General features: G+C 44.7%; 1 protein-coding gene across 1 annotated transcript; it reads right to left on the bottom strand.

Annotated features, from left to right (window-relative positions):
* Positions 1 to 1,718: 1,718 nt before the first annotated feature.
* Positions 1,719 to 2,427, bottom strand: LOC147958760 (uncharacterized). Its single transcript, XM_087532289.1, has 2 exons — positions 2,412 to 2,427; positions 1,719 to 2,308 (listed from the first exon to the last, which is right to left on the bottom strand). The coding sequence occupies exons 1-2, from the start codon at positions 2,425 to 2,427 to the stop codon at positions 1,719 to 1,721; spliced, it is 606 nt and encodes a 201-aa protein (XP_087388415.1).
* Between the last annotated feature and the right edge of the window lie 13,662 nt (positions 2,428 to 16,089).

Genomic DNA, 16,089 nt, shown 5'->3' with positions numbered 1-16,089 from the left:
CTAGATCCGAAAGGTATTTGGGGTTACCTGTTTATGTGGGACAAGATAGAGCAAAAACCTTTCAGTATCTCAAGGAACGAATCTGGAAAAGACTCCAAGGTTGGATTGAGAGATTGTTATCTAAGATGGGGAAGGACGTCCTAATTAAAGCTTGTGATCAAGCAATCCCTACTTTTGCCATGTCATGTTTTGACCTCACTAAATCCTTATGCGAGCAGATGGGGAGCATGATATGCAGATTTTGGTGGGCAAAGCAGGAGAAGCAAAACACTATGCATTGGTTGAGTTGGGAGACTCTGACAAAGCCGAAGAAGGATGGGGGCCTTGGATTCTGAGATCTATATGGGTTCAACATCGCTATGCTTGCAAGACAGGTGTGGCGGCTCCTCCAGAACCCAAGCTCCCTTTATGCACAAGTTCTTAAAGCACGTTATTTTCCATCTACATCAATTCTTGAGGCTGCACCAGCACCTGGTATCTCATATACTTGGAGGAGTATCGTGAAGGGTGTGCATCTATTAAAGGAGGGCCTAATATGCAAAATTGGTGATGGGACTGAGGTCAATATCTGGAAGGATCCGTGGCTGAATAGGGAGGGCCAGAGATTTCCCATCACGCCAAGAAGAAGGTGCCTTCTTACTCGGGTATGTGAACTCATTAATCCAGAAACCGCAAACTGGGATAGGGAGCTGGTCAGGAATATCTTTGCTGACGCAGATGCCAAGGTCATCCTTGCGACGACAATCCGAGAAGAGTTTGAAGATTTCTATGCATGGTTCCCTGATAGTAAAGGCCAATTCTCACTAAAATCTGCATACAAACTGTACGTCAAAGCAAGAGATGCTACCTCAGCCTCGTCGTCAATCTCAGGTCAACAACTCTGTTTCCCATGGAAGAAAATTTGGGACATCCCCTGCCAACCAAAGATCCAACAGTTCATGTGGAGATTAGCACACAACAGTCTACCTTTGAATCTAGCTCTGAAAAGGAGAGGGGTTGAATGTGAAACACTCTGTGTATGTTGTAGAAGGGTAGATGAAGATGGGGCTCACTTGTTCCTGAGATGCAAACAGGTTAAAAAGCTGTGGCGTTGTCTCGAGCTGGATGAGATTCGTGAAAAGTTGTGTGCTTGCACTGATGCAAAGGAAGTAATACAGGCAGTGCTGGATCTACCTGAAGATCAACGGGTGCTTGTTACATGTATGCTGTGGAGGTGGTGGGACTGCCGCAATAAAATTAACGCTGGGGAGTCTTCAGACACAGTGGAGAGGACTGCAGTGTCCGCTAGGCTTTGGGCTGCTGAATCACTACAACTATGCAGTAATCCCAAATCCCAGTCACAACCCAAGGAACACCGTTTCTGGCAGAAACCGCTCGGTGACTTGATGAAAATTAATGTGTACGGGGCGTTCAATGTCTCTACTGGGTGTGGCGGTTAGGGATTCATGGCCAGGGACAACAGTGGCGACATAAGGGGATCAGGGGCTGGCAAGCTTCAGCATGTGGCCAGTGCTTTCCAGGCCGAGGCGACTGCTGCTTGGGAAGCAATTCACGCAGCATCCTCTTGGGGAATGACGGCTATCCAAGTGGAGTCTGATTGCCAATCTTTGGTGAAAGCTTTGTAGAGTACGGAGTACGACTTGGCTCCTGAAGGTGTTCTTCTAAAAGATATCCGGTCTTTTGCTCGGTTGAACTTTTTTTTGCGAAAAACTTCCAATCTATTCATCTTCAATCATGACAGTACAACGAACACCAGAAATAATAAAAATTACATCTAGGTCCGTAGACCACCTAGCGATGACTACAAGCACTGAAGCGAGCCGAAGGCGCGCCGCTGTCATCGCCCCTCCCTCGCCGGAGTCGGGCACGACTTGTTGTAGTAGACAGTCGGGAAGTCGTCGTGCTAAGGCCCCATAGAACCAGCGCACCAGAACAGCAACCGCCGCCGATGAAGGATAACGTAGATCGAAAGGATCCAATCCGAAGACACGAGAACATAGACGAAAAACAACCAGATCCGAGCAAATCCACCGAGGATAGATCCGCTGGAGACACACCTCCACACGCCCACCAACGCTGCTAGACGCACCACTGGAACGGGGGCTAGGCGGGGAGACCTTTATTCCATCTTCAGGGAGCCGCCACCGTCTCGTCTTCCTGAGCAGGACAGAAACCCTAACAAATATGAAAGGAACGACTAACAACGGAGCCCTCTCACCGGCCCTTACGAGGATCCACCTCGCCTCCATGTCCCTAGGGCCACCGGAGACGAGGCAGACCTGCGGCGAGCCGGCGAGAGGCACAAACCCTAGCTTTTTTGGTGGAGGAGGAGGAGGAGTACGTATTTGCTCGGTTGAACTTTAATTCTGTTGAATTTATGTATGCTCCCAGGGGCTGTAATAAACTAGCACATGCACTAGCAGCCATAGGCTCTAAGCGAACAGACGCTAGGCAGCTGTGGACCGATGGTGTCCCTGACGATGTATTGGTGTATCTGGCCAGCTCTCTTGCTGTGCCTGTGTGATTTATGGAATCGCTGTGTTCCATCTCAAAAAAAAGAAAGAACGGATCTAGGCGGTCCTCCAAACCCACGGCGCAGATATATCCTCCTGTTGCCATAGGGTGGCCACCACAGCGCCGAAGGGATGAAGGATGACGCCGCCACAGTCTTGGAAATCAACCCGAGGCGACCACCACGCGTGAAGCTCCCGCAGAACGCTGGACACCACCGCCGTGGCCTAGCCAGGCCCTGGACGGGCATATTTTCATCAACTTGATCATATGAGGCATGCTGATTCGTGACAAGGGATGTTCACAAAACATTTTGCACAAGCAAAAAACGAAACTAAAATACCCTTGTATATAAGAGGTGTTTGTTAATGAATCACGATCAAATTAATAGGAAATTCAGTCCACAACATGTGCTAAGACCTTCATCTACCCAGTTGGTAGGCTACGTTTACCGCCACATGGGCAGAAGGATAAGATGAGCCACCCGAATAGTTTAGGAACCGATTTGGTCACTTTCATAGCTTAAGGACAAAAAAGAGTGGTTTGTAGTTGGAGGAGGGTATTGTGTATTAATTCTCATTAATACCGCATTTTCTATAGCACATGCGATTGTAGTTATAGTCTTGAATGGACATCTAGGTCTCTAAATGGATTCTTATAATTAACATCCAACAATTAATTCACTAATGTGTGTGTGCGGCTAAGTGTATGAACATGTTTCAGTGCCAAATGTTCCAGGGCATTGACGCCCCCTCCCCCCTCAAAAAGTAAAAGGAATTTAGGCGGTGGCTTTCCAAAAAAATATTTTAACTTTCCTATGTTTCTGTGATGTTGTGTAATCACCTTGAGTCATGGGGTAGCCACACTAATTACAATGGATGCCGAAAGAAAAGGGAGGCACTCATTGCTCAACTTTATCCTTTTGTCGCCACAAAAGTCAGACCAAAACGTACAACATAATCGGATTTATATTGGATGTGTGGAACTAGGAGTCTTCATATGTGCAGTAGGACTCCGTAGTGTCTGAGGGTTTCTCTAACCCTGTGTCCAGAGTCTCTCGGTGAGGGGCTCGGAGTATCCTGAATGAAACCCGGAGGCCGGACCAATGTTCGAGGTTAACCACGAACAAGCGCCTGAGATCGACCACACACCAGCTTCCCTGGTGTGTCTGCGATGATGTTGTTAGTGTGGGGGTGTTGAAGTTTCCAAATGTTGTATTTGTGCACTTTTTTTCTCCTTTGATCGATTATTTGGACTTGGTTGCCGGAGTCTTCGGATGTATATTTTTTCTGCAACGGTAGATTTTAAGGTAGACCTACTTGTACTCCTCACCCCCGTGAGAGAGGGGCAATATCAGAATTCTTTTAGATGTGAGTGTTGAAAGGGAAACAAGAGAACAATCGAGAGAGCCTCGGCACAGATGTAAAAGTGAATGAGTGTCCTTTCATTAGATGATTGTAGGTATTTATATAGGCAGAAGCGATGCATCGAAGAGGCATCCGTTCGGGAGAGATGTCAGGAACCGACGCGACAGTTGCCAACGCAAACTGGTTGCGGTTGGTACAAGGGGAGATTCCCCCATAATTAACACAAGTTAATTGAGCTTTAACACTCCCCCTAATCTACACTTGTCCATGTAATATCATCATCTTGAAAAAGTCTCCTCCAAAAACCCTGTGGGAAAAATGTGAGGAGTATACTGTTTGATATGTTGCTAAACTCCTTCAAACCCAGTGGGAAAAATAAGGAGAAAATGATGCAACATATAATGGTTATTGTCTCTTTTAACTCAATACGAGAAAACTCATAGAGTTTAGAGAACAATAAATATGTCGTATATACTTTCCCAAAAAACCCGGTGGGGAAAACAGAAAGTATGACATATGATCTCATGTTGATATTACCTCATTAAAAACCTTTATGAGAACCTGTATAGTAAACTCATGAAGGGAAAAAGAGTATAATATGATGCATTGAACAGGAACAATTCAGGAAGATACTCCCCCTGATTCTTGCAAATTCCAAAGCCGTCAGATACCAATTCCATGAACATGTTTCTGGAATGTAAAAGTTGGTAGAGACTTGGTGAACAAATCAGTTGCATGATTCGACTTGCAAGATAAGCAATATAAAGATATTGCTTATTAGTAACCTGTTTGCATCCGGACAACACAAGAAACATTATCTTGAGATAATGGTTGATGGATGTAGCCATGAGGTCTGTTTCAAAGACTCTCCATGAGATGGCTACCACACCTAATAGGAACACTAAGCTTGTCTACGATCCGACATAGTGGGATCTGATCGATGTATCCAATGATATCGGAGTTCACATTCCTGTGAAACTGAAAACCAGGACAAGATGTTTGATGCCTTGGAGATATCGAAAGATATTCTTGAGTACCAACCAATTGTGTTTGGTGGATCCAATGGCATTATGGAACATTGAGTCCCAATATCTCATTTCCATCATCTCTTGGTCTAAATAGATCTTTCTCTACATCTAGAGAATGAATTACCATGAGAGTTATGGATGGATAAGATTTGTCCATAATGAGTTTCTCCAATATGTTTTGGATATAGACAACATGGTGTACCATAATGTATGAATGAAGGTGCTCAAGTTGTAGTAACGAGCAGTGTTTTGGTTTACCCAAATCCTTCATTTTAAACTCCGTCATTTAGATGATTACATGTGTCGTCATTGCAGACACACAAACATGGATAATCATCATCGTAGGAGTAATCCTTGTGGAAAGGAACTCACTAAGTCGGTTGTACCAAATGTACCGACAACGATAATTCGTATGGTGACTTACTAATTTTACACAATGTATGTTGCATTTTGTATTTCGATTCAGAATTGAGATTCCATCGGGAATCAATCATATATGTCTGAATCTAGTGATGCACATGGATATGTAATCACTACATCTATCAACTGCAGAGATAGATGATTTTGTACTGCCAATGATATAAGTTATCGGAAAGAGATTCCACCTGTGGAGAATAGTTGGGTATCTGCGTGAACCCTTATGCTACAATACTTGCTCTATGTTTCACCACCTCATTGTTCTCAATTCCGTTTCCAGAAGAAAATTGGTGTAGGTATTGCTTATGAATACCTTCCCATTATTGAGCAAGATCATTTCTACCTAGATTATACCCTTTGCTTGAGTTCAGTCCGAGTGTTGTTCACACTTTGCCATGGCCATGTTCTTTGGATCTGAATCATTTGAAAGGTTTTTGCAATCTAGTTGAGAAATATATGTCGACAATTGTAGACTTCCGGTTATATGATTCTCCAGAATCTATATATCAATATAGACTTGATGGAAATATCGTTACCCATGGTGACTGCTCGCGATTTCCCAATGCGATCGAGTCGGGTATTCCGATGTCCGGGTCATTGTGTGCACTATGACCTGGGTTGGTGGAGGTTTCCCGTCCATTGGGTGTATACTACCCATTAGGTGTCTCTCAACGTGAAGTTGACTTGCATTTACTGATTCACAGGCCTTGATATCCTTGCTTGCGGGAAGCTGAATCCTGATGTACTTCTACCATACATCTCCCTTTGTTGCTATGAACAGGGAGTGGAGTGAATTTTGTTGGTACCATCACTCTTTCAGGAATATTTTTGCAGGATTATAGGATTGTGTGACACCTTTATAGTCAGTAAATGAATCTGGCAGGTTATTTGCAATGTGATGCAAATCTTCTGAACGCATGGTTCAGATCTTTGAGTATGTGGATTTGAGGCAGAAAATGTGTTGAACATTCCACTAATTTCCTGGCATTCTTTATGGTACTTGAAATCTCCCCCTAATGCATGGAAATGTTCCTCATTGAATCAACATACTGGCCTTGAATAACTCCCCATGTGAGGGGCTTGAGGTATTGACGGAAATACAGTTATTCCTCACATAGATCCCAACTATATGTTGAGGGGCCAATGATGTATGCCGGGTGGTGATATCGGTATGCAACCGAATTACCGCAGATAGGAAATACTTGGTAGATATCCACATATCAAAGATAGTGGGGAATAATATTATGCAGTTCTGTCATGAGCGTGTAAAACTGCATGACTCCAGCGTAAAGTTGGTAAGTTGCAATTCCAAAGTAAAGATAATGCAATGAGCTTAACTCTTTGGATAGGATTCTACCAAACCATTTTGAGTCTATACATTAGGACAAATTGCTAAATTTCAATCCAAAAGCCATAGAGATGGCCCTCAAGGAGAATTCTGCAATGTTATCCATTCAATTTGCTTGAAATCGATGTCAGGATAATGGCCAATGGTTTCGTGTGAATAAAGCACACACTTAAGACCATCATGTAGATATGTCTTTTAGAACCATGGATACCTGAATAGTCTACTCAATGGCTGGGAAGAGCCACTTACCTCGACTTGATGCATTCAAGGAGTCTGAGTGGTTCAGCGTAGACTTTAAGGTGTGCGAGCCTTAAAATTAGCTTCCCTGTGTCACTTGTAGTGCACATAAAATCCAAATGTTATTAGAATTTAGCATCATAACAATCATAAACCAGTGGAATTGTTGATAGTTTCGGTTTCAACCCAATGTCAATGATGACCAAAGCAGGAATGCCAAGTTTGTCATGCAAAAGACACTCTGGAAAACTATCTCGTACGCAACATGTGCTACAGGTTTTGTAGTATGTGTAGTGCAATGCCGATGATACATAGAGAATGTGCTTGCCATATCCGTTGCATATGGTAAAGAGAAGATATTTCTCTTTGTTGTCATCATAAGTTTCGCTATGGAAACTATTTTGACGGATACCTCTATAGTTTAGTAGGGTACAAGTTAAACTTGGGAAGCAATAAAGCATCCCGATGTTACTCGGGTACCCACAGGGATAGTAAATATGACTCGAGTTGAGCCAACAAATACCTCATCGCGTCTAGCGATTTTAAAATACATTAGACTTCCCTGAGTATAGAGTTTGTGGTGCATATGTCCACAAGGCACATATCATTTTTCATCGGATTGACTCCCGTAGAAATCTATATATAGACATGAAGATTCTCAATATGAAAATCACTATCAGATATATAGAATACATACAAATATATTTGTAACAAAGTGCTGATACAATATATTGTGATATACAATATATGATGACAACAATACTTATGTTCTTATTAGAACATCATAAATGGACATAAATTATGTTGACCACTCAGGAGATTGAGAGACTAGACGAAGTCTTCAAACATGTTAGTTGAGTCATATTCAACCATCATATTCTCCGTGCCCATAGGGTCCCGTCACTGCTGGTGATGTCGGGTTGAAGGTTTAAGTGAGCTCCAAACCTTTGCCCTTGAGGTCTGTTGTGTCCTAGGAATTGCTGATACAGAATAACCAGATGCAGAGACCTGAATCGATATAATGCCTTATGATGTATAAGACAATATTTTTTCTGTTAGCGGTGTGATTCCGACCAGAGGTTAATCATGTGGTTTTGGATTGCACACACTATTCCACAAGACACAAGAGTGATCATGATGTCCATGCCCAGGTAGGGTAGTGGTGGCGATTGAGGGCGAATGCCTCAAATTCTCTAGCCATCGGTTACCAGAGATAGTTAATTTACAATTAGTAAATTGAAGACCATCATGGTAATATTGTAAAATTAATGGATATTTCAAGAAGTTATCTTGAAACCATTAATGTGAATCTCAAATTGCTAAGCATGACACCTTGAAGATAATCTCCAAAATGAAGTAGATCTCGCAGCACTAGGGAGTATAATCTGATGAAATCAGTAGATACTCACTCCTAATGCCTTATGTCATGACTTAGTAAAATGCATGGGAGTGCACAATGTTGTGCAATCATAATGTCAAATTTGACAAAATGTAGGCTTAAACAGTAGTGGTGATAATCTGCAAAGCAGTAGATCTACACACTACCTCGGGATCCCAATACATCAATTTGAAGAAATCACTAAGAATCTTGCATATGTATTTGCAAGAAATTGAAAATCTCAATTACAAATAGACGTATTAATCTCGACATGTAGCGAACATGGAGATACATACATTCCGGAATACATCGTACTCAACAGAAATACACCACTATTATAAATGAATAGTAATGATGTTGCAAACTTGATGTTCAAGTGAAAAAACTTGAATTATATACACCTCAAATTTAATGAGATGTTCTTGTATCAAGTTGCAAGATAATTCAGCAGGGTGAATTAATATTTTGCGAGAGAAAATTAATCTCATTCGCAATGAGATTGTTTTGTGAGAAAAAAAATATATTTCTCAATCGCAAATCAATATTGTTGTGTGAGAAAACTTAATCTCGATCGCAAAACAATGTCGTTATAGTAATAAGACATGTTATAGAGATTGCTAAAGGCAAACATATTGAACATGCCACATAATAACCGATAAATCGCGTGTGCACATGCGACCACGCGAGGTCGTTATCCGCACCGGTAGTCCCCACGCGATTCGTGCTAACTCCAATACGACGTTCGTGTATAAAGGCCACTGGGCAGCGTATCCCATCTTGTATAGCTCTCGTATTAATCTCTGCGCATCAGTGAAGGCCCACATGGCATCTGGTAGTGATAACGGCTAGCTGAAACAGAAGGCAGCGACCGCATTTACTGCCCGGCAGTGACAACGGCTACCCGCATCAGGCGTGTGAGGGAGATCGCGTTGGTCACCGTTTAGTCGCAATGGCTAGCTGGGCGACGCTCCTCGCTGGCTATTTAAATGCCATCCTTCCTTGCTTTGGATGGCCATTCCAAGCTTCTCCCATTCTCCATTATTCTCAGATTATCTGGGCTTGCAAAGCATGTGTTCGTCCATGTCCCGTAGCAGTGCGACACCACCGCCATCTCATCACACGAGCAACCAGATGCCGCCACTCCCGCTCATCCGTTGCCCCGAATGCAACGCCGGCTACGTCCTGTGGTTTGTCTCCGGGACAGAACTAAACCCAGGGAGGCACTTCTACAAGTGCGAACGGCATGGGGTAAGTTTTTTCATATCCTCGCAGCTCATGTTCTCCGGGGCATGCTGATTCTTGTTCATTCTGCAGCATGGAGGGTGCAAGTTTTGGAAGTGGGAGAACAAGTACATACAGTACTTAAGCTAGCGGTGGGGACATCTGATTTCGCACGCGTCGGTTCATCGCCACGTCGCGCTGCTCGAGCAGAACCATGCATTCCTGAAGAACATATTGATGCTGTGCCTCGCGAATTTGGTGGTCATGGTCACTATCTTCCTCCTCAAGTTCTGAAGCACCACCCCGTCCTGCGTACGTAGTGTCGTACTCATACATGCCTTCGTCTTGCTGCCGCTCAGTGGAGTTTGATGTACCCACCGCATTGCCATGGCCATGAACCGGGCAATGTCGCAGTCACACATGGGCTGTATCCCCTCTGCGTAGGGAATGCCGTTTCCTTTTCGTATGTTACAGTATCTCTAGCGATCTGCATGTATCAGTTAGTACGTCCAGCTTGCCCATGCAAGGGCGGGAGCTGCTAAGTGCAATTAATTATGTACCCCCCGCCGTCGTAATTAGACTGTCTCTAATCAAGAAACAGATGCAAACACATATTTTTTGTAAGAGAGAGTGGAGTCATGAGTCATCGCCCAGTCGTCGTCCGCCATGCACTTGAATGCACCAATAAGAGAAGGCGATGCGCCCCATCAATGCCACACCCATGATTAATTGATTTCTCCAATTACGACGGCCTGCAACGGAGCAGAAGACGCCAGGGCCCGCGTGCTCTATAAATTGAGCTCCCGCGGCCCGAGCCTCAACCCACACACCACACAGTTCCTTCGTCTGGTAGCACACAGCCACAAACACGTGATTCACCGTCTCTGTAAACACCACCGTCGTCGCCGTGTTGTGGCCGTCGCCGGACACCGGTAACGGTAAGGTAAGCATCTTCTTCTCGTTGCTCCTTTCTTTCATTCTGTACTCGTGAAGGTGTAATCAATCCCCCTTGTCCGCGCGTGTGTGCGTGTGTATGCAGATGGATGAACCCATGCACCCCCAGGGCACGAACGACACGAGCAACCCCTCCCCAACGTCACGCTGCTCTCCAACAAAAGTACGTGCCATGCTTGATTCCTTTGATGACTTCAAACAATCTCTTGTCGAGGAGATGGGTTTTGAAGGCATACTGGAGGTGCCACATTTGCCAAGGATTAGCCTGAGATTAAGTATATGGATCATGGCTAGAGTTGATGAGCTGTCTAGAACTATTTACATCCGTCCTGGCAGACAAATGTCCTTCAGGGCAGCGGACGTGTTCAAAGTTTTTGGAGTACCGTCTGGCCGTGTACATATACAGAAAGCGTCGATCGTCGAGACAAACCACGTGCGCGATGTGCTAAGTATAAACTCGAGCGGTAAAAACCTATTATCTGCTGTCGAGAAAATACTAGTTAGACCAATAGACGAGTCAAGTTCTAAACTCGAGATAGACAGTTTCAAAATGGCATTTGTCATTTTCGTAATGGGGCATCTGCTTGCCCCGTCGACGACCCACGATCACACAAACACGCATTACTGGGGGCACTCGTCCAGATAGACCACGTTAGCGAGTTTGATTGGTGCGAGTACGTGATAGAAGAGTTGATGGTTGCATGTTCAAGAGTAAAAGCAGATCTCAAGGCAGGACGGCCTGTCACGTATCTCCACGCCTGCCATTTATTCTTGCAGGTTAGTTTCAGGATTTCTACCGCTAGAATCAATTGTGCCCATACGCACGTTTAACATTTTATTTTATGTAAATAGGTCTTTTACCTAGACAACCTTGATCTCGGGATTTTCAACCTACCGCACACTACATTCCCTCGAATAGCTGTGTTCGACGACATGCAGTTCATGCGTATGCTTTTACAGTGCAGCGTTGGGGGGAAAGGCAGTACAGACTTCTCCGGCGCAATGGTCCTATTCTTGAATTTCCGATTTTTATTATTCACCTCTAAAAACCACGTTTTGATTTTACGAACCCACGTGCTGATCCTTCAACCGCAATTATATCAACTGTACAGATCCGCGAGGCTGATCAGGTGTGCTATACCAGGAGTGCGTGGGACACCCCACTAGATCCAGTTGGCCGCGCGGCTCCCATGCTGCCCGGCCTACCATGCAACAGAGTACGGGCGCCAGCTAGGCCACACGGGACCCACACCATCGCTAATCCGCAGCCGATCTCGTTCAGGCTGCCCCAAGTGCCGCATGGAGCGTCACCCACTCCAATCACACCAGCTCCTCTTTTCCCACGCATGCCGAACGGAGGCGACTTCTCTACGTATCTAAAGAATAATTACCCAAAACTGGTATGCCAATCATTTTGTAATCAACTATCATTTTTTTGCTGCATGCGCGCATCTATTTCATCGGGCACGCCACATTATCCGACTTCGATAAATAAGGCTTGACTGGTCTGCCCCAGGCAAGTTCGAGTGTCGGGATGCTGATGAAGCGGCACAACGCCACCACTTTTAGGATTGCAAACACCCTCAAGACTGAATTAATACAGGAGAACACTCAGTTTCTCAACTCGCTAGTTAGTGAGCTCGGCGAGGGGTGCATATGCTGCAGCCTCCGATCGGTACCATGCATCATCACCACACCTGCCCCCTCGGGTTCTCCGCAGTGCACGGACATCTACCGTCGCAAGCTAGGAATGACCGAATCCGATGGTACGTCCATTACTTGCACTCGTGCCTAATTATTCCCCCACCGGCTAGACGAATAAACCCTTTTGTTTCATTTTTTTTCATAGGGGAAAGCTCTTCTGGTCAGAAGTTCACGTCATCGGCCTCGTCCGGGCCTAAGAAGAGGAAAGGGCCACTTGTCCCAGGTGTGTTTTTTTACCGATTGATTTCGCAATTTCGTGTTCTTTTCTTAGTGCTAAGCGGGACAAGCCTTTTTACTGATTAGACATATCTTTCCCGGCAGACCAGGAGACCACCAGCGCGGCGGGTTTTGTCACGCCCACACAAGCCAAAACCTTGTTCACAAGTCAATCACCAGCAGACGAGCAGAAGGGGTGGTGGGACGGGCTCGCGGGTTTGATTATGTTGATGGACGGAGATGCAGCGCACCCGGCCGACGCGGTCCTGTTCGGCTAGGCTTCATCTGAATTGCCACCGAAGCAAGAGCGGGCGCACGCGGGGTTCGCCGTGTCGCACTGGATTGATGGCAAATGCCGTCCAAGTTTTCAAGTCCTTGTATGGAAAGCCATCGACGGATTCCTGAAGAGCATCTCAATTCAAGAAATCGAAAGGTACATGCAACCCACTTCGTCAATCCTCGTACCAAAACCAGTAATGTTCTTCACGCACGAACTAACACTTTTTATCCGTAGGCCTTTTGTAACTCATGCCACGCCAAGGTACATCTCCATCACCCCAAGCCCACTATTGACCCAGATTTTAGGAAAGGACCCATTAGACCACGAAGTATGTTCTCTTATATTCCGACGTCAAGATCAGACCGATGGCGAGTCACTTTACGTGAACAACCAGCCTCGTTTTCGTTTATTCCTAGAGCCAGATATATCAGTCAGTATCTAAATTATGAATAACACCTTATCACCAACAGCGCTCTCATTTTTCTGCTTAGAATTTGACAACCTTCTATCTTAGACTGCCGCTTTGGCTGGAGAAGAAATCTGGACACTTGTTCCTACAACGGCACAGTTCATTGGGCCGCATTTGACACACAACATCGCGGAGTGCAGAATGGTATGCGTCAATAACCCACCCCATTTAACGATATGCGAAAAATACAGACCATGCTGCTTACCACTCCATTTTCTTTGACATTTGCAGTTTTTCCTGCCAACCATTTTCGACTTTGGATGGTGCCTGTACAACTGGGATATGCAGCGCAAGAATATTAATATTTTTGATCCGTCATACGGGAGCTGCACCACACAGCGTCGCACGGACCTCCTGGAAGCCGTCGCCGACAAGCTCCACGTGGCGCTATTCACCACAATTTACAAGCTGTTCAACAACTGGCACGTGGATTGCATTAGATGGGAGAAAATCTTCCACGTCACTTCGCCTACCACAGTCAAGCAGTAAGTTATCTTTCTCGCTTAACGGTTTTACGCACAATCCATTGTTAAATTACTAATCCGATCGCAGGAAGGACACCGGGATTTGGATTGTCCGCATGGCAAAACACTTCGATGGCAACTAGGTTCTTGCGGATATGTCACAGGTGCGTTTTTCGATTTGCGTGCGTTTTGGATTTGCGACCGGTGGACTGGCTAGTTGACAATCTAACGATGCATTTCGTAACCACGCATGGATCAATCGTAGGAGAGCGGCAGGAGATTCTGACCGAGCTCGTTGAAATGAAGGGCAACATGGCCCCCCTGCCGGATAGCATCACCAACCTAATCACCTCATGGCCCGCCCAAGAGCTCTAAGTTTCGCGTGCTGGCTGCCCTTCCATATAAAATAAACACAGGGCTTGCACCCTAGTACGTGTAATGTGTCTAGTGGCCAACCAAGCCCGTTTCGGGGGCTGTAAACAAATATCTATGTACTATAATGCGTGTAATGGGCAACCAGGACCGATTATTGTAATATATAATAATCACTCGCCCTCTAATGCGTGTAATGAGTCGGTGAGTGTAATATATAATCAAAGACTGTGGGCTTCGATCGGTCAAAGTATAAACGCCATGGGTTTCGAACACGCGCGCTAGCTACCTGCAACTCTACAAGCTACCCCAGACGTATAGCACAGTCGCCTCCCGTCGCGCCAGTACTGTTGCACTGCTGAGCAATAAAACTAGATTCGCGTGCGCCTCAGAATATCTCTGCCGCATGGAAATGGTGGCGTCCACATGCAGTTAGCTGGCTGGCTTTTCCGACGCACGCACGACGAGGAGGAGGCAGCACCATTGTTTCCGGTCCACATCGTGGTCGACAGCTCTCTTGCCCGAGACCAGGAAACAATCTCCGCTGGTTCAACGAAAAAGGTGACGATGTTTTCTGTGACGGCAAAACCCAAACCAAAATTACGATGTTGTTCATACATGTCTTCATACACAAATCACATACTAAGCATTCTCTTAGGAATGCAAACATGGGACGTGCCCGGTAATGTCTTCAAGACCCCAAGCAAGAGAAGATTTTTTGAAGATTTCCAAACCCCAATGAGGGGCATTTGGAAAAATTGCCTGCTTCGTGGTGTCACATTCTAAGTTTTAGGAATGCAAGAAACGAAACACTTTTTCTCTTGCGACGCTTCCAACAGCATGATAGCTTTCAAGAGAGAAAGAAAACATACATGGTTAACCAGTTTTCTAACTATTCACATGGTCGCATCGTAGTTTACAAATGAGCGGCACTTGTCTTACATCATAAAATTAATTATACAGATAAATTTTTGTGTTCAGTTCTACAAGTTGAAGAAACAGAACTCCCGCTCGATAGGTGCATTCCACCACGAAGATGAGTGCACTGACGACTTAACCCCTTGGCGCGGTCACACCTTTATCTAAAACATAAGCAAAGAGAAAACCAAACATTTTTTCTTCGCGACCCTCCGACACCATGATAGCGGTGAAGAGAGAAAGAAAACATACATCAAATCCATCGGTTTTCTAACTAATTGCGTGGTTTTCTACGTAAACCGTTTCTGTTTATATCAAGATGAGCTTCACTCCCGTCGATGATTCGGTTTGGCCGTACACGAATTGAACCAAAGAGGCTTATTTAACTTTTCAAACAACAAATGAGCCCCATAACATTTTCCAACGTAATATAAATTGGTGTTTCGGTGGGTTTGGGTGTTGGCCGTACACAAATTGAACCAAAGAGGCTTCTTCAAAGTTTTCAAACAACAAATGAGGGGCACTTGTCATACACCATAGCTTTTTCCACCGCAATTTTTATTGGTGTTCGAGTGGATTTTCTTACAAGGAGAATAACTTCCAAGCTAAACCACCCAATCCCCCAAGATTGGGTGTTGGCCGTACTCGAACTGAAACAATGAGGATTTTCTCATTTTCCAAAAAAACAAAACGAGGGCCACTTGTCATACACCATACATTTTTTTCCCGCAACATTATTTGGTATTTGAATGGATGTTCTTCCATAGAGAATAGCTTCTTGGAATCCAAGAACTCAAACAACAGATGATTTTTTTAAATCTCCAAATTCAAAAGAGGGGCATTTTGCGTACAACATAGCTCTAGTCTATAGGTACACACAAAAATGGTGGGACATGCCTCGTGATGTTTACAAGAAAACAATCCAAAGAGGATTTCTAAAAGTTTTAAAAAACCAAACATGGGGCATTCGTCATACACCGTAGTTTTACAAATGACCGACACTTGTATTACACCATAAAATTAATTATACAAGTTGAAGAAACAGAACTCCCGCCCGATAGGTGCATTCCACCATGAAGATGAGTGCACTGACGACTTAACCCCTTGGTGCGGTCACACGTTTCACGCCTTTATCTAAAACATAAGCAAAGAGAAAACCAAACATTTTTTCTTCGCGACACCTCCGACACCATGATAGCGGTGAA

The sequence above is a fragment of the Triticum urartu genome, chromosome 7A (genome assembly GCF_056163025.1).
Source record: "Triticum urartu cultivar PI428250 chromosome 7A, HENAU_Tu73, whole genome shotgun sequence".
In the NCBI taxonomy this organism is placed as follows: Eukaryota; Viridiplantae; Streptophyta; class Magnoliopsida; order Poales; family Poaceae; genus Triticum; species Triticum urartu.
Note: the sequence above shows the minus strand (reverse complement) of the source record. Positions and strands in the feature narration are given on the sequence as shown.